Source organism: Anomaloglossus baeobatrachus, chromosome 8 (genome assembly GCF_048569485.1).
Source record: "Anomaloglossus baeobatrachus isolate aAnoBae1 chromosome 8, aAnoBae1.hap1, whole genome shotgun sequence".
NCBI classification, from domain to species: domain Eukaryota; kingdom Metazoa; phylum Chordata; class Amphibia; order Anura; family Aromobatidae; genus Anomaloglossus; species Anomaloglossus baeobatrachus.
The window spans coordinates 241,720,623-241,745,877 of NC_134360.1; the positions used below are offsets into that span (position 1 = coordinate 241,720,623).

Below are 25,255 nucleotides of genomic sequence, written 5' to 3' on the forward strand. Positions count from 1 at the left end.
CGATGCTAAAGAAACAGTGACAACTCCTGCTCCCGATACTAAAGAAACAGTGACAACTCCTGCTCCAGATACTAAAGAAACAGTGACAACTCCTGCTCCTGATACTAAAGAAACAGTGACAACTCCTGCTCCTGATACTAAAGAAACAGTGACAACTTCTGCTCCTGATACTAAAGAAACAGTGACAACTCCTGCTCCAGATACTAAAGAAACAGTGACAACTCCTGCTCCTGATACTAAAGAAACAGTGACAACTCCTGCTCCTGATACTAAAGAAACAGTGACAACTCCTGCTCCCGATACTAAAGAAACAGTGACAACTCCTGCTCCAGATACTAAAGAAACAGTGACAACTCCTGCTCCTGATACTAAAGAAACAGTGACAACTCTTGCTCCCGATACTAAAGAAACAGTGACAACTCCTGCTTCTGATACTAAAGAAACAGTGACAATTCCTGTTCCAGATACTAAAGGAACACTGACAACTCCTGCTCCTGATACTAAAGAAACACTGGCAACTCCTGCTCCAGATACAAAAGAAACAGTGACAAATCCTGCTTCTCATACTAAAGAAACAGTGACAACTCCTGCTCCAGATACTAAAGAAACAGTGACAACTCCTGCTCCTGATACTAAAGAAACAGTGACAACTCCTGCTCCCGATACTAAAGAAACAGTGACAACTCCTGCTCCTGATACTAATGAAACAGTGACAACTCCTGCTCCCGATACTAAAGAAACAGTGACAACTCCTGCTCCAGATACTAAAGAAACAGTGACAACTCCTGCTCCCGATACTAAAGAAACAGTGACAACTCCTGCTCCAGATACTAAAGAAACAGTGACAACTCCTGCTCCAGATACTAAAGGAACAGTGACAACTCCTGCTCCCGATACTAAAGAAACAGTGACAACTCCTGCTCCCGATACTAAAGAAACAGTGACAACTCCTGCTCCCGATACTAAAGAAACAGTGACAACTCCTGCTCCCGATACTAAAGAAACACTGACAACTCCTGCTCCTGATACTAAAGAAACAGTGACAACTTCTGCTCCTGATACTAAAGAAACAGTGACAACTTCTGCTCCAGATACTAAAGAAACAGTGACAACTCCTGCTCCTGATACTAAAGAAACAGTGACAACTCCTGCTCCCGATACTAAAGAAACAGTGACAACTCCTGCTCCTGATACTAATGAAACAGTGACAACTCCTGCTCCCGATACTAAAGAAACAGTGACAACTCCTGCTCCAGATACTAAAGAAACAGTGACAACTCCTGCTCCCGATACTAAAGAAACAGTGACAACTCCTGCTCCAGATACTAAAGAAACAGTGACAACTCCTGCTCCCGATAGTAAAGAAACAGTGACAACTCCTGCTCCTGATACTAAAAAAACAGTGACAACTCCTGCTCCAGATACTAAAGGAACAGTGACAACTCCTGCTCCCGATACTAAAGAAACACTGACAACTCCTGCTCCTGATACTAAAGAAACCGTGACAACCCCTGCTCCAGATACTAAAGAAACAGTGACAACTCCTGCTCCAGATACTAAAGAAACAGTGTCAACTCCTGCTCCAGATACTAAAGGAACAGTGACAACTCCTGCTCCAGATACTAAAGAAACAGTGTCAACTCCTGCTCCTGATACTAAAGAAACAGTGACAACTCCTGCTCCCGATACTAAAGAAACAGTGACAACTCCTGCTCCCGATACTAAAGGAACAGTGACAACTCCTGCTCCAGATACTAAAGAAACAGTGACAACTCCTGCTCCAGATACTAAAGGAACAGTGACAACTCCTGCTCCCGATACTAAAGAAACAGTGACAACTCCTGCTCCCGATACTAAAGAAACAGTGACAACTCCTGCTCCCGATACTAAAGAAACAGTGACAACTCCTGCTCCCGATACTAAAGAAACACTGACAACTCCTGCTCCTGATACTAAAGAAACAGTGACAACTTCTGCTCCTGATACTAAAGAAACAGTGACAACTTCTGCTCCAGATACTAAAGAAACAGTGACAACTCAAGCTCCTGATACTAAAGAAACAGTGACAACCCCTGCTCCCGATACTAAAGAAACAGTGACAACTCCTGCTCCCATAATTACAGAAAGAGATACAAAAACTGCTGTTCCCATTGCTACAGAAACAGTGACAACTCCTGCTCCCGATATTAAAGAAACAGTGACAAGTGCGGCTCCCATTACAACAAAAGCACTCACAACATCAGCTGTTTCCACAACTACAGAAACAGTGACAGCGAGTGCTGCTGCCAAATTTACAGAAGCATTAACAACTGTTGTCCCCATAACTAATAAAACACTGACAACTGCTTCTCCAAATACAACAGAAACAGGGACATCAGCTGCTCACAAATTGATGTTTGCTGTTCACAAACCTAAGGAAGCACTAACAACTATTGCTTCTGAAAGTGCTGAAAAACAGACATCTACTCCCATAACTACTGACACAGTGACAATGATTGAACCCATAACTACCGATACACTGACAACAACTTCTATTCCCATAACTACAGACGAAAGAACAACCACGTCTTTCATATCTCCAGAAACACCAGTAAGAATGAACGCTCTTAAACAAACCGAAACCCTGACAACTGATGCTCCTACAAATGGAACAATTACAACTGCAGCTGTTATAACTACAGGAATCACAGCGCCTGCTGCTCCTGTAACCGCAGAGACACCCTCCGTAATTTATGTTAGATTCACTTTCACAATTCCGAATTTAGAGTTTGATGAAAGACTTTTAAATACAACTGATCCTTATTTTATCTGGCTAAAGAAACAGACTGAAGCACTGGTGAGTCTACGATCATCGTTATTTTAAATAATCTGCACTTATACATCACAAAGCTACTAGTTCTGCTCCATATCAGGAGCAAAATAACATCTTTAATCTATGGCTGACATTCTGTATTGTATCTCCCGCTATTACTGACATCCTGTGTTATATCTTACATGCAGGTATTCCAGATCATAAGATTGACTTATCCTTCCTGTCAATACGTGGTAATAATTGCGTTCTGGTAAGTTCTGTTAAGGGTACCTTCTCACTAAACGACGTACCAGCGATTCCGAGCACGATATGACCTGGTCAGGATCGCTGGTGCGTCGCTACATTGTCACTGGAGAGCTGTCAATCAGGCAGATCTCACCAGCGACTCTGCACTTGGTAACCCGGGTAATTATCAGGTGTGGAGACACGGGGCTCATTGGGTGCTCTCGTCCACTAAAACCCGCCGCCTTTAGAAAGACAGCGTGGCTCAGGGCTCATCCCAACTGAACGCCGGCCTCCTTAACCGTGGGCCAAACACTACTCAGACAACACAGGGTGAGGGAACCACAATAATTAGACTTTATTGGATCCCCAAACAATTAACGGCACATAACACATAACCAGCAAAACACAAATGTAATAGGCAACAGAGTCTCACCCTTCCGCTGGCTCACCAGGGATTTAGAATGTCCATGCCTCAGAGCTTCCAGGGCCACTTACTCCAATCCAGCAGCACCCCGCTTTTGGCGGGCACCCACCGAGAAAGGAATAGCGCCAGATTTAGGAAGCTGTGTGAGGTCTGCAAAGTCTGTACCAGGTGACTGAACTGTCCCAACCTGAGTGTCCTCCTTAGGTAGTCCTGGTATGATGTTACAATCCTGGCAGCCAGAGTCGAAATCCCTAGGCTGTGGATATGGTCTCCAACCGGAACCGGAGTCCCTAGATTGAAGCCATAATATATCCTGATCCTCTAGTCAGCTCCTGAGAGCTTAGACTGGATCCATCAGCATCCATTAACAACCTGGTGGCTTAAAGAAGTCCCTTTTATAGCCACAGCCTTCCACTTAGATACACTGCGTCCTCATCGATTGGTTGGACAAGAGCGCCTCTCCCATTGGATGAATCTCAAGCTGCATGGACAATGTTCATCCAAATGATGTCTACAGAAAGACTGAGGGTATACATGTAGTCTGGGAGTCACCGACTAGACAATGGCTACTAAGGTAATCACATTAGCAATACACAACTACAATACAATGATTACTGGAAAAGTCTGAGAAACAATACGTCTGGCTTTCAGTGGCCAACACAATTACATGAGTCAACAAGAGTCTTGTAAAAACAATGAGGGACTTATCCCCCGTCTATAAACAATCTATCATCCTGTCTGGCTGAATTTTAAGAAACATTAACCCATGAGAGTCCATGTCGTCACATTCCTCCCCTTTCTTAATATTAGTCAGACATGATAGGCTTCCGATCATCCTTCTCCTCTTGACGGCATTGTCCTTTTTAATGGTGAGGTCAGCAACAGAGGCTCGCATCTATACACCTCCCCCTGATTACCGCCCCCAAGTTGAGCAGCCATATTGTGGACAAGCACTAAGGTGGGGTCCATGAGTTGGGCCTGTACAAATCTCCCACTATCAATCCTCCCCCAGTCAATAGCCACAGTGTGGTTAGGCTTACTCACGGTTCTTGGCTCAGAAGTGGATGATGGAGACCAGGAATGCAAACCATCCCTGGAAAAGATGTTAGAAAGATCCACATCAGGGTCCTGCTTGGCTTAGAGGTGGGTGATGGCTGCTTCAAACTGACTGGATAGTCCTTGTCCTAGGTCATTCTCCAAAATGACTGGTGTGAGCAGGTAATTCACAAGCCCCACTTTCACTTCCCTTTGAGTGGTATCCGAAACAACAGGCTTGGTGGGGCCATCTATGAACCCCACTTCAACTTCCTCCTGGCTAGTCCCCGAAACAACAGGTGTGGGGAGGCTGTCCATAAACTCCATATGGACCTCTTCCTGGTCAGACCCCAAAGTAACTGGTGTGGGGACGGTGTCCATAAGCTCCACATCAGCCTTGCTCTGATTAGTCTCCACAATGACAGGTGTGGGGAGGCTGTTCACAAGTCTCACATCAACCTCTCCCTGGTCCTTTCCCGAAATAACTGGTGTGGGGACGGTGTCCATAAGCTCCACATCAGCCTTGCTCTGGTCAGTCTCCACAATGACAGGTATGGGGAGGCTGTTCACAATCCCCACATCGATCACTTCCTGGTTGGTACCCAACATACCAGGTGTGGGGAGGCTGTCCACAAGCTCCACCTCGACCTCTCCCTGGTCGGTCCTTAGGTCCAACTGCACACATGCCAGAGGAATGTCTGAGCGCTGGCCCTCAGCCAGGGAGATGGATAATTGGGAATCTGGTACAGGGTCTTCTGGGGAAACAATAACTGGGCTTACCAGGGTAATGGAGGAACCAGTGTCTCGTAGTCCCTGGCTCTTGACCGGCTGAGCTGGTAGATGGGCTCCAAGCATGCGGCCTCGGTTTTGGAGACAAGATTTATCTATATGTCCATGGCGCCCACATGTATAACAGCGCCATAGATTGGGCGAGTCACAGGCCCTGTTTGTAGTCCTTTGTTTTGGCGCAGCTTCTGCTGGGTAGCGGGACCATCCTTTTCGACCGGCTGGTGTTAGCAGTACTGCAGCTGGAATCCCATAAACATATTCCAGAACATAAGCCCTCTCTTCTCTTGAGGATCTAGGCCCCAATGCATCCAACAACGCTGTGGCTTGGGCCATTTTGGACAAAGTTGATTCCTGATTGTCACTAGATCCATGATGTGGCACATACAGTAGTTGAAATCCTCTGGGTCAATATCGGCGGGATCCTCATCGTCCTCTGCATCATTCTGGGCATCCCAACGGACTAATTTCTGGATCAAGTCTGACCGAGTCTCAGCGTTCCAGTAGATAATCTTTCGCCTCTGGCACAGATCCTGTAGCATCCATTTACTGCAGCGGTCGTAACTCCTCTCTTGTCCTTGTCCCATGGCTGAGTTGGTGGGGTTGGACATGGCAGCATCCGAAACCTGAATGCCTCCCCTATGGCCTGCTGGGTATGCTTATGTGCCTCCCTGGTTGTTGAGCCCTGGACGGTGTCCGAAAACACCAGTCCTCTGCAGCACCCCTGGGTAAACCAGGCTGAGTAGTATCCCACCGCTGCCACCAATTGTGGAGACACGGGGCTCAGTGGGTGCTCTCGTCCACTAAAACCCGCCGCCTTTAGAAAGACAGCGTGGCTCAGGGCTCATCCCAACTGAACGCCGGCCTCCTTAACCGTGGGCCAAACACTACTCAGACAACACAGGGTGAGGGAACCACAATAATTAGACTTTATTGGATCCCCAAACAATTAACGGCACATAACACATAACCAGCAAAACACAAATGTAACAGGCAACAGAGTCTCACCCTTCCGCTGGCTCACCAGGGATTTAGAATGTCCATGCCTCAGAGCTTCCAGGGCCACTTACTCCAATCCAGCAGCACCCCGCTTTTGGCGGGCACCCACCGAGAAAGGAATGGCGCCAGATTTAGGAAGCTGTGTGAGGTCTGCAAAGTCTGTACCAGGTGACTGAACTGTCCCAACCTGAGTGTCCTCCTTAGGTAGTCCTGGTATGATGTTACAATCCTGGCAGCCGGAGTCGAAATCCCTAGGCTGTGGATATGGTCTCCAACCGGAACCGGAGTCCCTAGATTGAAGTCATAAGATATCCTGATCCTCTAGTCAGCTCCTGAGAGCTTAGACTGGATCCATCAGCATCCATTAACAACCTGGTGGCTTAAAGAAGTCCCTTTTATAGCTACAGCCTTCCACTTAGATACACTGCGTCCTCATCGATTGGTTGGACAAGAGCGCCTCTCCCATTGGATGAATCTCAAGCTGCATGGACAATGTTCATCCAAATGATGTCTACAGAAAGACTGAGGGTATACATGTAGTCTGGGAGTCACCGACTAGACAATGGCTACTAAGGTAATCACATTAGCAATACACAACTACAATACAATGATTACTGGAAAAGTCTGAGAAACAATACGTCTGGCTTTCAGTGGCCAACACAATTACATGAGTCAACAAGAGTCTTGTAAAAACAATGAGGGACTTATCCCCCGTCTATAAACAATCTATCATCCTGTCTGGCTGAATTTTAAGAAACATTAACCCATGAGAGTCCATGTCGTCACATTAGGTAACTAAGCAAAGCGCTTTGCTTGGTTACCCGATATTTACTCTGGATACCAGCGTACACTGCTTAGCGCTGGCTCCCTGCACAAGCGCTTTGCTTAGTTACCCAATATTATCGAGTTGGTAACAGAAAGAGTGCTGTCATAGTGCACCTCACAAAGTGTAAAGCCCGCAGGGGCTAGCCCAGCCTCTGTAACAAGAATCACTAATGATGCTTTGTTTCAGGGAGGGTACAGAGGCTGCGGCAGTAAGCACTGGTACTCTGATGATGCTTTGGTTCAGGGAAGGGACAGAGGCTGCAGCAATGAGCCCCAGTCACTTGATGATGCCTCATTTCCTTGAGGGGGATGAGGCTGTGGCAGTGAGCTATGGCCCCCTGATGACATTTTGTTTTAGGTAGGGGCAGAGGCTGTGGCAGTAAGCACCGATTCCATGATGATGCTTTGTTTCAGGGATAGGACAAAACCTGTGGAAGTGAGCCCAGGTCCCCCAATGATGCTTTGTTTCAGCAAGGGGCAGCAGTGAGCCCCGGTTCCCTGATGATCTTTTGTTTCAGGGAAGGGGCAGAGGCTTCAGCAGTGAGCCCTGGTCCCCTGATGATGCTTAGTTTCAGGGAGGGGACAGATGCTGCAGCAGTGAGCCCAGGTACCCTGATGATGCTTTGTTTTAAAGAGGGGGCAGAGGCTATGGCAGTGAGCCCTGGTCCCCTGAGGACGCTTTGTGTCAGAGAGGGGACAGAGGCTGTGGCAGTAAGCCCCAGCCCCCCGATGATGCTTCATTTCAGAGAGGGGGCAGAGGCTGTAGCAGTGAGCCCCGGCCCTTGATGACGCTTTGTTTAAGTGTTCCAGCATGCACTGGGGATTCTCAAATGAAGCGTCATCAAAAATGAAATATGGGGATAAAAAACGAAAAGCAGTTAGATACTGTAGTTATGGAACAGTAGATAATTTTTTATCCAAGTATATTAAAACATAGTTTAGACTATGAGATTAAATAGATCGGGATTTAGAATGAAAATGACTTTGCCTTCAGACAATCACTTAAACAGCATGTGAAATATGAGCAGATCCTAGAGAATAAGAACCCAAATGGAAGGCCAGAACTTGCTTATAGGATCTTCTCAATATTACACAGGCAGTCAGTCCTGTTAGTAATGGTCATTTCTTGGGTCTCGGTCATCAAGTCTATAGTTTTAGTTCTGCTGATTTACTCTCGTGAATTAATGATCTTAGGGAGGTGAATATTTTAGAGAAGTAAAATGAGTCCTCAGTGAAAACAGTTGTTTTTCGTCCACAGGAAAGGCTCAGTGAAGGCTGATAATGTAGCTGTCTTCCAAAATAGCTCAGTGGCGCCTTCTAGTGAGGAGCTGCAAAGTACAGTTTTAGAGGCGGTAAAAAAGAATGGAGAAATGGTGGCTGGACTACAATTGTTTAATGGCAACGCCACATCTGCAGGTGAGATATCGGGGACTGACACAATTTATAAATTACTTCTGTTTTTATTATTGGGTTTCAACTTTAGATTTGTTAGTTTTAATAATTTTTGTCCTTCGTTATGGAGATTTACATGTGTTAATATGTGTTTATTATTTTGTTACTGAATGTTTGCATTCACTGTATTTTATATTATGCTAGTTTTATATTTAAAACAGATAATTTATACATTTATCTGTTTATTACTTTTATTATAGATTAAATTTGTTGTTCGCTAGTAATGTATTTGTATATATTGGATTTTATATATTTATCTACAGAATTTTTATTTTAATTCTACATGTATTGAAGGATAAAGGGAATTTGTCACCAGATTTCTGCCACCTAATCTGAGAGCAGCGTAATCTAGGGGATGAGAGTCTCATTCCAGCAATGTTTCACTTAAGGTCGCTTTACACGCTGCGACATCGCTAGTGATCACACCCGCCCCCGTCGTGCCTGCGTCACGGGAAAATCGCTACACGTGGCGAACAATATCGCTAGTACGCGTCACACATACAGTGCCTACAAGTAGTATTCAACCCCCTGCAGATTTAGCAGGTTTTATAAGATGCAAATAAGTTAGAGCCTGCAAACTTCAAACAAGAGCAGGATTTATTAACAGATGCATAAATCTTACAAACCAACAAGTTATGTTGCTCAGTTAAATTTTAATAAATTTTCAACATAAAAGTGTGGGTCAATTATTATTCAACCCCTAGGTTTAATATTTTGTGGAATAACCCTTGTTTGCAATTACAGCTAATAATCGTCTTTTATAAGACCTGATCAGGCCGGCACAGGTCTCTGGAGTTATCTTGGCCCACTCCTCCATGCAGATCTTCTCCAAGTTATCTAGGTTCTTTGGGTGTCTCATGTGGACTTTAATCTTGAGCTCCTTCCACAAGTTTTCAATTGGGTTAAGGTCAGGAGACTGACTAGGCCACTGCAACACCTTGATTTTTTCCCTCTTGAACCAGGCCTTGGTTTTCTTGGCTGTGTGCTTTGGGTCGTTGTCTTGTTGGAAGATGAAATGACGACCCATCTTAAGATTCTTGATGGAGGAGCGGAGGTTCTTGGCCAAAATCTCCAGGTAGGCCATGCTATCCATCTTCCCAAGGATGCAGACCAGATGGCCAAGCCCCTTGGCTAAGAAACAGCCCCACAGCATGATGCTGCCACCACCATGCTTGACTGTAGGGATGGTATTCTTGGGGTCATATGCAGTGCCATCCAGTCTCCAAACGTCACGTGTGTGGTTGGCACCAAAGATCTCGATCTTGGTCTCATCAGACCAGAGAACCTTGAACCAGTCTGTCTCAGAGTCCTCCAAGTGATCATGAGCAAACTGTAGACGAGCCTTGACATGACGCTTTGAAAGTAAAGGTATCTTACGGGCTCGTCTGGAACGGAGACCATTGCGGTGGAGTACGTTACTTATGGTATTGACTGAAACCAATGTCCCCACTGCCATGAGATCTTCCCGGAGCTCCTTCCTTGTTGTCCTTGGGTTAGCCTTGACTCTTCGGAACAAGCCTGGCCTCGTCACGGGTGGAAACTTTCAAAGGCTGTCCAGGCTGTAGAAGGCTAACAGTAGTTCCATAAGCCTTCCACTTCCTGATGATGCTCCCAACAGTGGAGACAGGTAGGCCCAACTCCTTGGAAAGGGTTTTGTACCCCTTGCCAGCCTTGTGACCCTCCACGATCTTGTCTCTGATGGCCTTGGAATGCTCCTTTGTCTTTCCCATGTTGACCAAGTATGAGTGCTGTTCACAAGTTTGGGGAGGGTCTTAATTAGTCAGAAAAGGCTGGAAAAAGAGATAATTAATCCAAACATGTGAAGCTCATTGTTCTTTGTGCCTGAAATACTTCTTAATACTTTAGGGGAACCAAACAGAATTCTTGTGGTTTGAGGGGTTGAATAATAAATGACCCTCTGAATAAACTTTTCACAATTTAAAAAAAAAATAAAAAAAGAAATAACATTATTTTTAGCTGCAGTGCATTTCACACTTCCAGGCTGATCTACAGTCCAAATGTCACAATGCCAAGTTCATTCCGAATGTGTAAACCTGCTAAATCTGCAGGGGGTTGAATACTACTTGTAGGCACTGTACTTACCTTCCTAACGACGTCGCTGTGGCCGGCGAACAAACTCTTTTTTCAGGGGGCGGTTCGTGCGGCGTCACAGCGACGTCACACAGCGGCCCCCCAATAGAAGCGAAGGGGCGGAGAGCAGCCGCATTAACGTCACTCCCACCTCGTTGCAGGAGGGGAGGACGCAGGAACGCTGTTGTTCGTCGTTCCCGGGGTGTCACACGTAGCGATATGTGCTGCCTCAGGAACGACGAACAACCTGTGTCCCAAATGAGCAACGATATTTGGGAAAGGAACAACATGTCAACAATCAACGATTTGTGCCGCTTTTTGGATCGTTAGTGGTCGCTCATAGGTGTCACACGCAGCGACATCGCTAACGACACCGGTTGTGCGTCACGAATTCCGTGACCCCAGCGAGATCTCGTTAGCGATGTCGTTGCATGTAACGGGGCCTTTAGGCCACATTCCCATATTCGGTATTTGCCTCTTTAAGGGGCATTGCGCCTATTCTGTAAGTGATTCCAGCCTACAACTAAGAGGCACTAGATACTTAAGGCACCCTCCCCCTTAGGGAGGTGCCTGAGCAACATGTATATTCAGTTTGCCGCCATGATTGCTAATTGTCAAGTCCCCATCATCCTGATCTAATCCTTTATACCCAAACCTGTATTCTAAAAACCTGCGAGTGATTCCGTACCCCTACTGCAGAACCAGTCCAGTGTACCAGCACCTGTTACTGTACCAGCCGTCCAGTCTGTACCAGCCGACCTGCCAGTATCAGCTCTCCAGCCTGCACTAGCAGTCCTGCTCGTACAAGCTGTCCAGAATGTACCAGCCGTCCTGCCAGTATCAGCCGTACTGCCAGTACCAGCCGACCTGCTAGTATCAGCTATCCAGTCTGTATCAGCCGTCCAGTCTGATCCACTATTAGAGTCCTACTACCAGTAATCTTGAGCCTGTCCTGTCTGCTACCTAGAAGCTGAAGCCTCAATTCAGACCCCTGGGGTTAGCAGCTGCAGTGTCTGCGACTGCCGCAGAGTGGTACCTGGTGTTCACCGGCAGCCAAGTTCAACCTCACCATCAGAGGCTCTGGTGAATATCCGGTAAGCACTAAGACACGATCCTCTAAGGTAAGCCTGATCCGTGGCGCAGCGGGTTCATACCCACGTGAGTGACATTGGCATACTTGGGAAAAATTGCACAACAAATTGTATGGTGCAATTTCTCCTGTTGCCCTTGTGAAATTAAAAAATTTGGGGCCAAAACCACATTTTTGTGGGAAACATTTGATTTTTTATTTTCACGACTCAACGTTATAAAATTCTGTGAAGCATCTGTGGGTTCAAGGTTCATCTAGATAAATTCCTTGAGTGGCCCAGTTTCCAAAATAGGGTGACTTGTGGGAGGTTTCCACTGTTTAGGCACATCAGCGGCCCTGCAAACACGACATCACGTCCGCTATCCCAGACAATTTTGAGCTCCAAAATTCAAATAGCACTCCTTCACTTCCGAGCCCTTCCGTGAATCTACACAGTAGTTTTTCACCACATATGGAGTATCGCTGTACTCAGGAGAAATTGCACAACAAATTCTAGGGTCTATTTTCTATTGTTACCATTGTAAAAATGAAATATTTTGGGTTAACCAACATTTTTGTTGTAAAAAATTAGTTTTGCATTTTCACGGCGCAACATTATAAAATTCTGTGAAGCACCTGGGGGTTCAAGGTGCTCACCACACATATAGATAAATTCCTTGGGGGGTGTAGCTTCCAAAAGGGGTAATTTATGGGGGGTTTCCACTATTTAGGCACCTCAAGGGGTCTCCAAATGTGACATGGCATCTGCTAATAATTCCAGCCAATTTTGCGTTCAAAACGTCAAGTGGCGCTCATCCCTTCTGAGCCCTACTGTGCGCCCAAGCAGTAGTTTTCCACCACATTTGGTGTACTCAGGAGAAATTGCACAATAAATTGTATTGTGCAATTTCTCCTGTTATTCTTGTGCAAATTGAAAATTTTGGACTAAAGTAACACTTTTGTTGGAAAAAGTTACATTTTCATTCTTTCCTTCAAAATTGCTTTAGTTCCTGTGAAGCACCTGAAGGGTTAATAAACTTTTGGATGTGGTTTTGACTATTTGGAGGGGCACAGTTTTTAGAATCGTGTCACATTTGGGTATTTTATGTCATATAGGAACCTCAAAGTCACTTTAAATGTGATGTGGTCCCTAAAAAAATGGTTTTGTAAATTTAGTTGGAAAAATTAGAAATTGCTAATAAAATTTGAACCATTCTACCTTACTAACAAAAAAAATAGATTTTATTTATTAACTATTTTTTGTGACATAACTCTTTGGTGTAAGGGCATAAAAATCCAAAATGTTAAAATTGCGAAACGTTCTAAATTTTCACCAATTTTTTTCACAAATAAAAGTAAAAAAGAGCATCTTAAATTTACAACTATCATGAAGTACAATATGTCCCAAAAAAAGAGTCTCAGACTCACTGAGATCCACTGAAGCGTTCCAGAGTTATTATATCATAAAGTGACATTGGTCAGAATTGAAAAAAAATGGCCCGGTATTGGTGGAAACCATCAACTTCATTGATAATGTTTCTGATTTTTTTTTTTTATTGCTTCTTAACCTACAGAAACCCTGGCAATAGCAGCTACTCCTAAACCTACAGGAACCTCGCCATCTAGTGCTCAGACTACAGCAGGTACGGCCAAAACTTTCTCTGGTATCTCTTCTCAGTCAATAAAAGAGCATTCCCCCTGAATTTGTTTATGTATATGTAGTGTAGTGTCAGTGCCTTAATATACCGCATTTTTAGGACCATGAGACACATCTAGGTTTTAAAGGAAGAAAATAAGGGAAAAAAATTGAAGCAAAAAGTGTAGTCATGACGCACTTTGTGGGGGATCTGCTACTGACACTGTTATGGGGATAATGGCCCCCGATTCTGTCCTAATATCCCCCATCCTGGGCCCTTTCCAGGTATATGTGTCCCCTATCCTGGTGTATAGGTCCTCCATCATGGTAAGCATGTTCCCCATCCTTGTTTCATACCATTCACGTGCCTACATCAGGTGCTGGAATGTTCACTGCTCTCCTACCCGAGACTATAGGCGTGGGGAGCAGTGAATATTCATTCTCTTTAATAGCAGGCACATGTGATCCTCCAGTCACTGAAGGAAGCTGGCGGCTGGGTAATCACGTGTACCCGCTATTAAAGAGAATGAATATTCATTGCTCCCTGAGTCCATAACCCCACCCACCTCTCGGCGTCGGGTTCAGTGCAGAAAGAGGGAGAGATTACAGTCGTGGGGAGGGGTGAATATTAATTTCCTTTATTAGCAGTCACACATGTTTGCCCCAGTGCTGGCTTCACAAGCTGTGAACCTGCTTGTGCTTCCTGTGACCTGCTCCCCTGCTGTCAACCCCTCCCCCCAGCCACAGCCAGGAACATCCAGACTATAAGACGCACCCCCCCCCAGTTTCCTTCAAGATTTTAGGGAAAAGAGTGCGTCTTATAGTTTGAAAAATATATACTCACTGATTGCTATCTTCTCCAGCTACCAGCGTCGCAACAGTCCTCGTCAAGGTGACGTGACGGCTTTTCTGACTTGGTGGATCACACTGGGATCTATGTGTGAGCCGGAAGTCGCTTTTACAATGTTCGAGTATGGAGCCTCGGTCTGACGCTCCTCAGACTTAGGGGTACTTTGCACTTCGCAAATCCGGCGCCGGTAACGACGTCGCAACGTGTAACGCCTAGATGCGCCGATAAATGATCGCAAAAGTGTCGAAAATCGGTGATCTGTGTAGCATCGGTCATTTTCATAATGTCGCATCAATAGGAGATACGATGTTGTTCCTCGTTCCTGCGGCTGCACACATCGCTGTGTGTGAAGCCGCAGGAGCGAGGAACATCTCCTTACCTGCCTCCACTGGCAATGCGGAAGGAAGGAGGTGGGCGGGATGTTTACGTCCCGCTCATCTCCGCCCCTCCGCTTCTATTGGACGCCTGCAGTGTGACGTCGCTGTGACACTGCACGACCCGCCCCCTTAGGAAGGAGGGGGATCGCTGGCTAGAGCGACGTCGCAGGGCAGGTAAGTGCATGTGAAGCTGGCGTAGCGATAATGTTCGCTACGGCAGCTATCACAAGATATCGCATGTGCGACCGGGGCGGGTACTATCACGCTCGGCATCGCTAGCATCGGCTAGTGATGTCGCAACGTGCAATGTACCCCTTACATTGTAAAAGAGAGCAGTGTGAAGCGGCAAATTGAAATAGCTGTTAAGTGACCTTAAGAGAGCATTGGAGCGGCATTGGACATTGAGGAAGACGGTGATCGGTGAGTATAGTAATACACCTGCTCTACACTACATGTACATGCACAAAGATTTAGGCAATAAACTGTTTGATGGGCGTGCTTCTTAAAGTATACTGCACCCTCAACCACATCCTATTATACTATTACAAAAAACGGAGATATAGTACTCCCTTTGCACAGATACTAGATAATTCTACAGGTACTACTCTGGTTACTGCTTTGACAAGAACTGTCGCTTCTGTGTCTCCTGGTGCTCCAACATCTTCGAGACCCCAAACAAGCAAAGAGAAGGTTGTATTTTTAACATAACAGACAGGTGCAGACAGTGAAAATGTTCTTTACCATATCAATTATTTTATGTCAGGTGTTGTGAATGTCATCCGAGGGGGTGATGGTTTGGAGATCCCTTTGGTGGTCAGGACTGGGGGTGAAGCTGACTGTGACTCAATAGGTGTGGGAGTTAAATGGGAAGTCCAATTGCCGATCAGCCTGGGCTATATAGAAGAGCAGTGTCTGCTGGCTGGGGCTGGTGATAAATTTTTATCCTCAGTCTCTGAATTGGCTTGGAGTTTGTCCTTCCATTTATCCTGTGACTGTGCCATTCCAGATAAGTTGCAAGTTATTTGCTTTATTGCCTGATCCACACCTAAGGGTGTTTGTGTTTCTTTAATTTTGCTTACGGTCTGTTTTCTTGCAGGAGAGGAATTGTCTTTCTGCTTTGATGAGCATGGGGGTTCCCCCTCTGCAAGCCCCACTTCAAGAAAAGGGAGATTCTCCCTGTTCTACTTCATTATTTGCACTTTTGTTTTGTTTTTTTTGTGTGTTTTTTGGTATTTTGTTTCTCCCATTATTTACAAGAGTACCTGATATAGTGGGAGAGAAACCCAGTGGTCTCAGGGTTTTTGTATATCAGGAGATTGGTATTTTTCCGCAGGGTTTTGCACTGACTGCAATCAGTTATCTGTCCTGTCCTGTTCTATCTAGGAAGTCGGGCCTTGCCTTTGCTAATCTATATTTCCTATCTGTGTATTGTGTTTTCTTACATCACTGTTGGCTCTATATGTTGGGGGCTTTCAATTCCTTTGGGGACTTCTCTTGAGGCAAGATAGGTTTCCTCATTTCTACTGTATCTGTGGGGTGTAGTAAGTTTCTCTGGCTGTGACGAGGCGTCTAGGTGTGTTTAGGAACGCTCCACGGCTACTTCTAGTGTAGTCTGACAGATAGGGAATTGCGGTCAGCTGAGGTTCCAACTACTCCTGTGTTTTTTGTGTTTTTCTGCTGATGATTTTTTTGTGATCATCCACGGTTACCAGATCACAACAGTCAGGGATATTTACTAGACCCCTACTGATCACTAGAACAAAGGTTCAAACTTCACTGTAAGATGCTTGTATATAGCGGTGGTAAAGCATGTGCAATGCTGCTCCAGTTTTAGAAGGACAATGAGAGTGCTTCCCTTGGTGAGAAGGAAAAGGGTGCTCGGACTCCGATATAAAGATCAATGGATCTCTCAGTGCTACAAACTGTTACACCCCTTTATTTAGTACATCATGTTCTGCACATCCTCAACTTTGCTAATAAATTTTTTGTTTTGCTATAGCTGGGTCTATCCCTGTGTATGCCAGCGTACTTATTGGCTTGATGGTGGCAGCCGTGGTCCTCATCCCTGCAGTGATCTGCTTGGTTTGTACCTTATTATAGTATATAAACCCATAATGTAAAATGAGTATCATTCTTATAACAATGAACACATTTATAAATATACAGTGTCCACCCATATCCTGTCCACCGCCATTAACTTGAGAACGGCGGCAGCTATAGGCATAGAAGTGGTGTCTAGGTATAGTAAAGTAGCCATGCGCTATGCAATGAAACCACCTATAGCGCCACCTGGTGGAAAACAACGGATTTAGCATTTTTCTCTCGAAAATGGAACAAGATAGAGAAAAAAAGTGAATTAAAAAATTGTAGGGCATCATCAATTCAATACGAATCGACACCTTGCATACAGAAATGCTATAAGAAACCCATGACCCCCACAAAACATTGAATGCTGGTCACGCATATGGCGCTCGTTTAACTTTGATGCTCAAAGTGGCCACCGTCAGCTGCAATGCACATCTGGACTCTGCACAGCATACTGTATCTTGCTGCACGTTGTGCAATATGGTAGGTGACACGTTTGCACAAGCATCTGTGATACGTCGTCGTAGGTCCTGCAATGTTGGTGGAGGGGTCGCATACACCTGCTGTTTGATGTGACCTCACAGAAAGAAGTCCAATGGGGTCAGGTCAGGTGAGCGTGGAGGCCACTCCACACAGCCACCATGCCCAGTGACTTGTAGGAAGGTCTCCATGAGGTATCGCTTCACGTCCGCAGCCTTGTGAGTTTTACACTTTCTAATCATAGCATTTTTTTCTCTATCTTGTTTCGTTTTCGAGATAAAAATGCTAACTCCGTTGTTTTCCACCAGGTGGCACTACAGGTGGTTTCATTGCGTAGCGCATGGCTACTTTACTATACCTAGACACCACTTCTATGCCTATAGCTGCTGCCGTTCTCAAGTTAATGGCGGTGGACAAGATATGGGTGGACACACTGTATAGCTAAAGCAGCTTCAAATAGTAAGTTTTACTGTACTAATATATTATCTGTATTAGCAATGATTCGCTGGCAGTCGATCCATCCGTGGGCTGAGATGCTACTTTTCCAGTCCTGCATTTTCGGCGTTGTCACGTCACTAGAGCAGTGTGTGTTCCAATTCTTTGTTTTCAAAAGGACAAAACTGCAGATAGTGACCCTTTAACAAATATAGGTATGCAGTAACACCCCTTGAGTGGCAATAAAGAATTATTTTAATTGATACCGTATGTTTCTGGTTGCATTGCTGGCACTGGGAAACCCATTCCACAGGCCTATACTGTTGGGTGTTGGTTATTGGTGGTGGAGTTGTTTCCGTTCTCCAAGAGGCGATGGCTTCACGGTATGCACAACTGTCTCGATATGACTGCACCTGCTGCGAGCAGCGCTTGGGAGAGGGGAGCGAGGTCACCTCCTAACACTGATCACTACACTCCCTAATGTCCCTGCATGGGTTCTTTCCCCCGTGTGCCGTCACATGCCTAGGCCCCCGCTGGCCCTGAACTTACCCTGACTAGTGATGGCCAGTGAGATGCTAGTCTCGCTACTGACAACATGGAAAAGAGTCAACAAATAACACTCCAGAAGGAAAATCTCAGCTGCACCTTAAGCGAAACCTCAGCTTTCTCCAGAGACTGGCTCCTTCCAGGTGGACAGCATAGGTATGAGCTATAGCCGGCATAGGGACGAGTAAGGATTTGATATTTAAAGCAGAAGGCAGTGGCTGCAGCTGAGGTTACAACTACTTGTTAAATCACTGCAGGATAGAATTGACCCATGACTTCTTAAGTACCGGATGTAATTAAATAAGCTCCAACTCAGGGTAAACGACGAATGGGCACTAAAGCGGATCTGCGATCCCCAATGGTCTGTGACCTCCTGATCCCACATCCTCCAAGATCACATCAGGTCATGCCACACTCATGACAATAGAGTGGTTTTGCACTTGTGACACTTTATCCAGCCTCCCGGTAGACTCCTCAGCAGCTTCACCTTTACTCCAGTAGTTTCAGCGTCACCCTCCCAGTGCTTGACTCATTTGCTCTTTGTAATCACTCTTGACAGCAAAGTACTGCTGAATCATGGGGCAATCATATACACTCATGTGGCCTGCTCAGTCAATAGCAGTCCATAACATTCAAACACTAGTCTTCTTGCAGTCTCTGACATGGCTACCTCTTTACTCTCTTAGGGGTACTTCTCAGATAGCAAGATCGCTGCTGAGTCACGGTTTTTGTGACGCAGCAGTGACCTCATTAGCGATCTCGCTGTGTGTGACACTGAGCAGCGACCTGGCCCCTGCTGCGAGATCGCTGCTCGTTACACACAGTGCTGGTTCATTTTTTGGGCGTTGCTCTTCCGCTGTGAAGCACACATTGCTGTGTTTGACAGTGAGAGAGCAACGATCTGAATGTGCAGGGAGCAGGGAGCCGGCTTCTGGCAGCCTGCGGTAAGCTGTAACCAAGGTAAATATCAGGTAACCAAGCGAAGTGCTTTGCTTGGTTACCCGATATTTACCTTGATTACTAGCGTCCTCCGCTCTCAGGCTGCCAGTGCCGGCTCCCTGCTCCCTGCACACGTAGCCGGAGTACACATCGGGTAAATAAGCAAAGCGGTTTGCTTATTAACCCGATGTGTACTCTGGCTACGAGTGCAGGGAGCCAGCGCTAAGCGGTGTGCGCTGGTAACCAAGGTAAATATCGGGAAACCAAGCACTTGGTTACCCGATATTTACCTTAGTTACCAAGCGCAGCATCGCTTCCATGCGTCGCTGGGGGCTGGTCACTGGTGAGATCTGCCTGATTGACAGCTCACCAGCGACCATGTAGCGACGCTCCAGCGATCCTGACCAGGTCAGATCGCTGGTGGGATCGCTGGAGTGTCGCTAAAGTGTGACGGTACCCTTACTCACAGGTATCAGAGTACAAACTGCTTCGGTTGTGGCTACCTCCTCGCTCTTATGGGAGCCTGTTTACCGTAGTACCCTTTTTGACTGATGCAATTTTCATTCACTTTGTTCCCCTCGATGGTGGTCATGATCTTTCTCTGTGTGATGGTGGTACTACAGGTGGGCTGGTCTACCTTGCAGTAAGCCGGTACTTTCTTCTATTCTCTTCAGTGGTCTTATCTATGGCCCCTGTGTAGTAGTGCACCACATATAGTGAGTGCTGCTCACCCACACGTCTAGATAACGGTGACGCAGGCATTTTCTGCTCATTTACAAATATTTTTCGCTATTTTTTCAATTGTTGCAGAACGTACACTACAGTTTAAAAGTTTGGGGTCACGCAGACAATTTTGTCTTTTCCATGAAAAATCATACTTTTATTTCTGAAATGAGTTGCATAATGAATAGAAAATATCGTCCAGACAGTGACGAGGTTAGAAATAATGATTTTCACTTGAAATAATAATTTTCTCTTCACACTTTGCTTTCGGCACAGAATGCTCCTTTGCACAATTCCAGCTTTGCAGACCTTTGGCATTCTAGCTGTTAATTTGCAGAGATAATCTGGAGATATTTCACCCCATGCTTCCCCACAAGTTGGATTGGCTTGATGGGCACTTTTTGGTACCATACGGTCAAGCTGCTCCCACCACAGCTCTATAGGGCTGAGATCTGGTGACTGGGCGGCCACTCCATTACAGATAGAATACCAGCTGCCGGCTTCTTCCCTAAGTAGTTCATGCATAATTTGGAGGTGTGTTTTGGGTCATTGTCCTGTTGTAGGATGAAATTGGCTCCAATCAAGCGCTCTCCACAGGGTATGGCATGGCGTTGCAAAATGGAGAGATAGCCTTCCTTATTCAAAATCCCTTTTAGCTTGTACAAATCTCCCACTTCACCAGCCCCAAAGCAACCATCACATTACCTCCACCATGCTTGACAGATGGCGTCAGGCACTCTTTCAGCAACTTTTCAGTTGTTCTGCGTCTCACAAATGTTCTTCTGTGTGATCCAAACACCTCAAACTTCGATTCGTCTGTCCATAACACTTTTTTTCCAAACTTCCTCTGTCTAATGTCTGTTTTCTTTTGCCCATATTAATCTTTTCCTTTTATTAGCCAGTCTCAGATATGGCTTTTTCTTTGCCACTCTGCCCTGAAGGCCGCCATCCGGAGTCGCCTCTTCACTGTAGACGTTGACACTGGCGTTTTGTGGGTACTAATGAAGCTGCCAGTTGACGACCTGTGAGGCGTCGATTTCTCAAACTAGAGCCTCTAATGCACTTGTCTTGTTGCTCAGTTGTGCAGCGCGGCCTCCCACTTCTCTTTCTACTCTGGTTACAGCCTGTTTGTGCTCTCCTCTGAAGGAAGTAGTACACACCGTTGTAGGAAATATTCAGTTTCTTGCCAATTTCTCACATGGAATATCCTTCATTTCTAAGAACAAGAATAGAATGTCGAGTTTCACATGAAAGTTCTCTGTTTTCTGGCCATTTTGAGAGTTTAATGGAACCAACAAATGTAATGCTCCAGATTCTCGCACCCCTACAATCTATTCTAAACTATGCTGCCCGGCTAATCCACCTGTTGCCCCGCTACTCCCCGACCTCTCCTCTCTGCCAGTCACTTCCACTGGCTTCCTATTGCCCAACGACTCCAGTTCAAAACCCTAACCATGACCTACAAAGCCATCCACAACCTGTCTCCTCCCTACATCTCTGACTTAGTCTCCCGGTACTTACCTGCACGTAACCTTCGATCCTCACAAGATCTCCTTCTCTACTGCCCTCTAATCTCCTCTTCCCACCACCACATCCAAGATTATCTCCTCTTCCCACCATCACATCCAAGATTTCTCCCGTGCCTCCCCCATACTCTGGAATGCTCTGCCTCGACACATCAGACTCTCGCCTACCTTGACAAGCTTCAAAACGAACCTGAAGACCCACCTCTTCCGACAAGCCTACAACCTGCCGTAACCCTCAGTCTGATATAACGCCGTACAATCAGCTCTACCCTAACCTACTGTATCCTCACCTATCCCTTGTAGACTGTGAGCCCTCGCGGGCAGGGACCTCTATCCTCCTATACCAGTCTGTGCCTTGTATTGTTTATGATTATTGTACTTGTCCCTATTATGTATACCCCTTTCACATGTAAAGCGCCATGGAATTGATGGTGCTATAATAATAAATAATAATAATAATAATTCTCAACTAGCTTAAAGGAAGGTCAGTTTTATAGCTTCTCTAATCAGCAAAACTGTTTTCAGCTGTGCTAACATACTTGCACAAAGGTTTCAAGAGATTTCTAAACATCCATTAGCCTTCTAACACAGTTAGCAAACACAATGTACCATTAGAACACTGGAGTGGTGCTTGCTGGAAATGGGTCTCTATACACCTATGTAGATATTGCATTAAAAACCAGACTTTTGAAGCTAGAATAGTCATTTACCACATTAACAATGTATGGAGTATATTTCTATTTAATTTAATTTTAGTTTCATTGAAAAAATATGTGCTTTCCTTTCAAAAATAAGGAAATATCTAAGTGACCCTAAACTTTTGAACTGTAGTGTATGCTACTAAATAGCAGACAATGGTTAGGGGGAGTCCAAAAGTGATGGTTCCAAAATGTAGGGCCATAAATGATTATTACTGGGTGAACATTCCCCAAGTGCCGGATTATCGCCACCCTCTTTAGTGACATTTTGTTCCCTCTCTCCATCCTCCAGGCTTCGCATAGCAACTTTTTTAACTCCATAATCAATTCCAATGGGGACTTGAATGTGTGAAGATATCACAGACAGCTGCAGGAGCGGTGAGTAAAAAAAGGGTTAGTAGAAACCTAAGTGCAAGGATATCCCAGTATGGTTCAACTTTCCTCAGTAATTTCTACATTTTTAAAGATGACATCTATTCTTATAAAAAAAAATATAATAATAATAATAATAATAATAATAATAATAATAATAATAATAAAAACAACATATACAAAAGCCAATTTTTCATTAAAAATGTTTATGATATAACAGGTGAATAAAACTTATTTTTTTTAAAAAACTTTTGTCTTTCTAATGCGTAGATATTAACAATCAAAGTATTTGGCACCTAACAAGTTAACTTTTTTAACTCCAAGTGGGTGTTATCAGATGGTTTTCACTGTGGGCGTGTACTTCTTCTCCCTGTATGAGTTACCCAATCATAAGCAGACAGCAATACAGCAGAGAAAGAACACGCCCCCACCATAGCTTTGGTTTTTTAGGCAGATTTAAGGATATTGCTCTGACCTCCTGGTCTAACCTCCTGCATAATTAGAAAGTGGGGGGGATATTAGAGCACAGATAACTCCCACCTTTCAGAAAAGCTTTGTCACATTACAAACACTTCCTTTCATAGCACTTTGACCACTGCTTAACTGTATCTCCCTGTCACATGAGTCACACGTCTGTTGTGCTCAAGACAATGTTTGAGCAGGCATAAGTGTTGTTACAGCTCCTACTCCTCCACCGTTCGCATAATGATGCCCATCCTACGTGTGGCTCACTAACAGGTTAATAATGAGCAACCCCTTTAAGTTTACATTCATATTACTTTACAACAATTATTCCTGTGCAAATATCAATTATATCCTAGGTCATATGAAAAGACTTTTAAAAAGGCCAATTTTGACTTTTAGGATTGCTACTTCCGATAGGTGGCGCTAGAGTTTGTCTCCTTTCCTGGAGAGACAATTTGAATAATTCCCAGAGGGGCATTGCAGCTATAAGTCCCCTTTGGACGCCTACTGACCCTGTAGTGAAGGTTATACCATTTACAAAAGGGGTAAATTGATATAGAAGGGTTAATAGTTTCTCTATTTCTACATTAAAGATATTTTATTGTTATTAGTAATTATATCTGATGGTAGTTCATAGTCATTATGGAGCCTACGGAATAAAGCTGGGTTCACACTAAACAACAGCGACAACGACGTTGCTGTTACGTCACCATTTTCTGTGACGTAGCAGCGACCTTGTAAGTCGCTGTTATGATCGCTGCTTAGCTGTCAAACAGCAGCCGAAGCAGCGATCATAACGACAGTGCTGCAACATGTGCAGAGAGCAGGGAGCCGCGCACACTGAGCGCTGGCTCCCTGCTCTCCTAGCTACAGTACACATCGGGTTAATTACACGATGTGTACTGCAGCTACATGTGCAGAGAGCAGGAGCCGGCACTGGCACCGTGAGAGCGGCGGAGGCTGGTAACGAAGGTAAATATCGGGTAAGGGTGGTTACCCGATGTTTACCTTGGTTACAGCTTACCGCAGCTGCCAGACGCCGCCTCCTGCTCCCTGCTCGCTTCATTTCGTCGTTCTCTCGCTGTCACACACAGCGATGTGTGCGTCACAGCGGGAGAGCGACAACCAAAAAATGAAGCTGGACATTCAGCAACGACCGGCGACCTCACAGCAAGGGCCAGCTCGTTGCTGGATGTCACACACAGCGACAGCGACGGGACGTCGCTGCAACGTCACAGAAAATGGTGACGTAACAGCGACGTCGTTGTCGCTGTGTGTGACACCACCTTAAAAGACAGGCTCAAGGATTATTATTGTCTCTAAATGTTCTTCTTATCTTCTTCTTATCTCATATGCATGACTCTACATTTTTGTTTTGCTAAAACTTAAAGGTCTTATGAGCAACTTGTAAAGTCCAGCTAGAAGCTTTTTTTGCAATATCACATTGATCTGTAAATGGTATAAATAAACTGTACTTTGGTTGAATAAACAGAAAATTGATCATGCCCACATGGATGCAGGTCTTTTTCTCCGAGCGCTCGATATTGATTAGGTCTGAAGAGGCCTAATTCAGAGGACCTCACTGGTGATCCCATAAGCTGACTTGTGACAAAACAGAACAGCTACAACACCACTGACAGCCAGACTGGTTTGTCAGGTTTCCATAAGGAGAATAGTCTTCCCGCGTGGTCCCCACATAGCTTCTCAAAAGCCAGATCAGATACCCACACTTTGCACTGACAAGGGGCAATCACCCAGAAACACCGTGTCTGCAAATTGGGATTCTGATCTGGCATATATCCTAGGTCATATGAAAAGGCTTCTTAAAAGGCCAATTTTGACTTTTAGGATTGCTACTTCCGATAGGTGGCGCTAGAGTTTGTCTCCTTTCCTGGAGAGACAATTTGATTAAAAAGACTGACACGCACGTCCAACAGGTGTGAACAGGTGCTAGCTGAAAACACAATATAACTACAAATTACACACAGCTGCACTCTAAAATGCTAACAATGAATAAGGGAACTCTGGTATTGCATTACTTCTATATAGAGATACTTAGCTTATGTATTGACCAATACATGTGAGCCCGGTAACCAGCGACAAGGTGTATCCCAATATACTGGGACCCTAACTCAAATGCCTCTACTTGGGTTAAAAACGTACATGTTTGGGCAAATATCAGGTATAACTGATGGAGGCTTTACACTAGTTATACCACATGCTGCACTTTTCTGGTGTACTATTATTGTGTGAGGTCACTTACGTTTCTTTTCCCTTTATTCATCTGTTCGGGTTTTAGTTGCCTTGCTTCCGAGCTGTCCACCTGAGCTGATGTATACGCTGCTGCCTCTCCCCCACGTCCATCTCTGGATATCAACAGGACCGGATCTGCCGTTTGGATGATT

General features: G+C 45.1%; 1 protein-coding gene across 1 annotated transcript; it reads left to right on the forward strand.

The window, feature by feature from the left end:
- The first annotated feature begins 2,033 nt into the window (after positions 1-2,033).
- Positions 2,034-25,255, forward strand: LOC142249508 (uncharacterized). Its single transcript, XM_075321166.1, has 7 exons — positions 2,034-2,836; positions 3,001-3,062; positions 8,365-8,522; positions 13,293-13,361; positions 16,581-16,663; positions 22,306-22,391; positions 25,150-25,255. Exons 1-6 carry the CDS (start codon positions 2,393-2,395, stop codon positions 22,363-22,365), a joined length of 876 nt encoding a protein of 291 aa, XP_075177281.1. The 5' UTR covers positions 2,034-2,392; the 3' UTR covers positions 22,366-22,391; positions 25,150-25,255.

Coding starts and splice junctions, on each gene's coding strand:
- LOC142249508 (XM_075321166.1), top strand. CDS start 2,393: ATGTTTGCTGTTCACAAACCTAAGGAAGCACTAACAACTATTGCTTCT. Junction 3,063..8,364: donor GTGGTAATAATTGCGTTCTG/GTAAGTTCTGTT, acceptor TTTCGTCCACAG/GAAAGGCTCAGTGAAGGCTG. Junction 16,664..22,305: donor TCCCTGCAGTGATCTGCTTG/GTTTGTACCTTA, acceptor TCCATCCTCCAG/GCTTCGCATAGCAACTTTTT.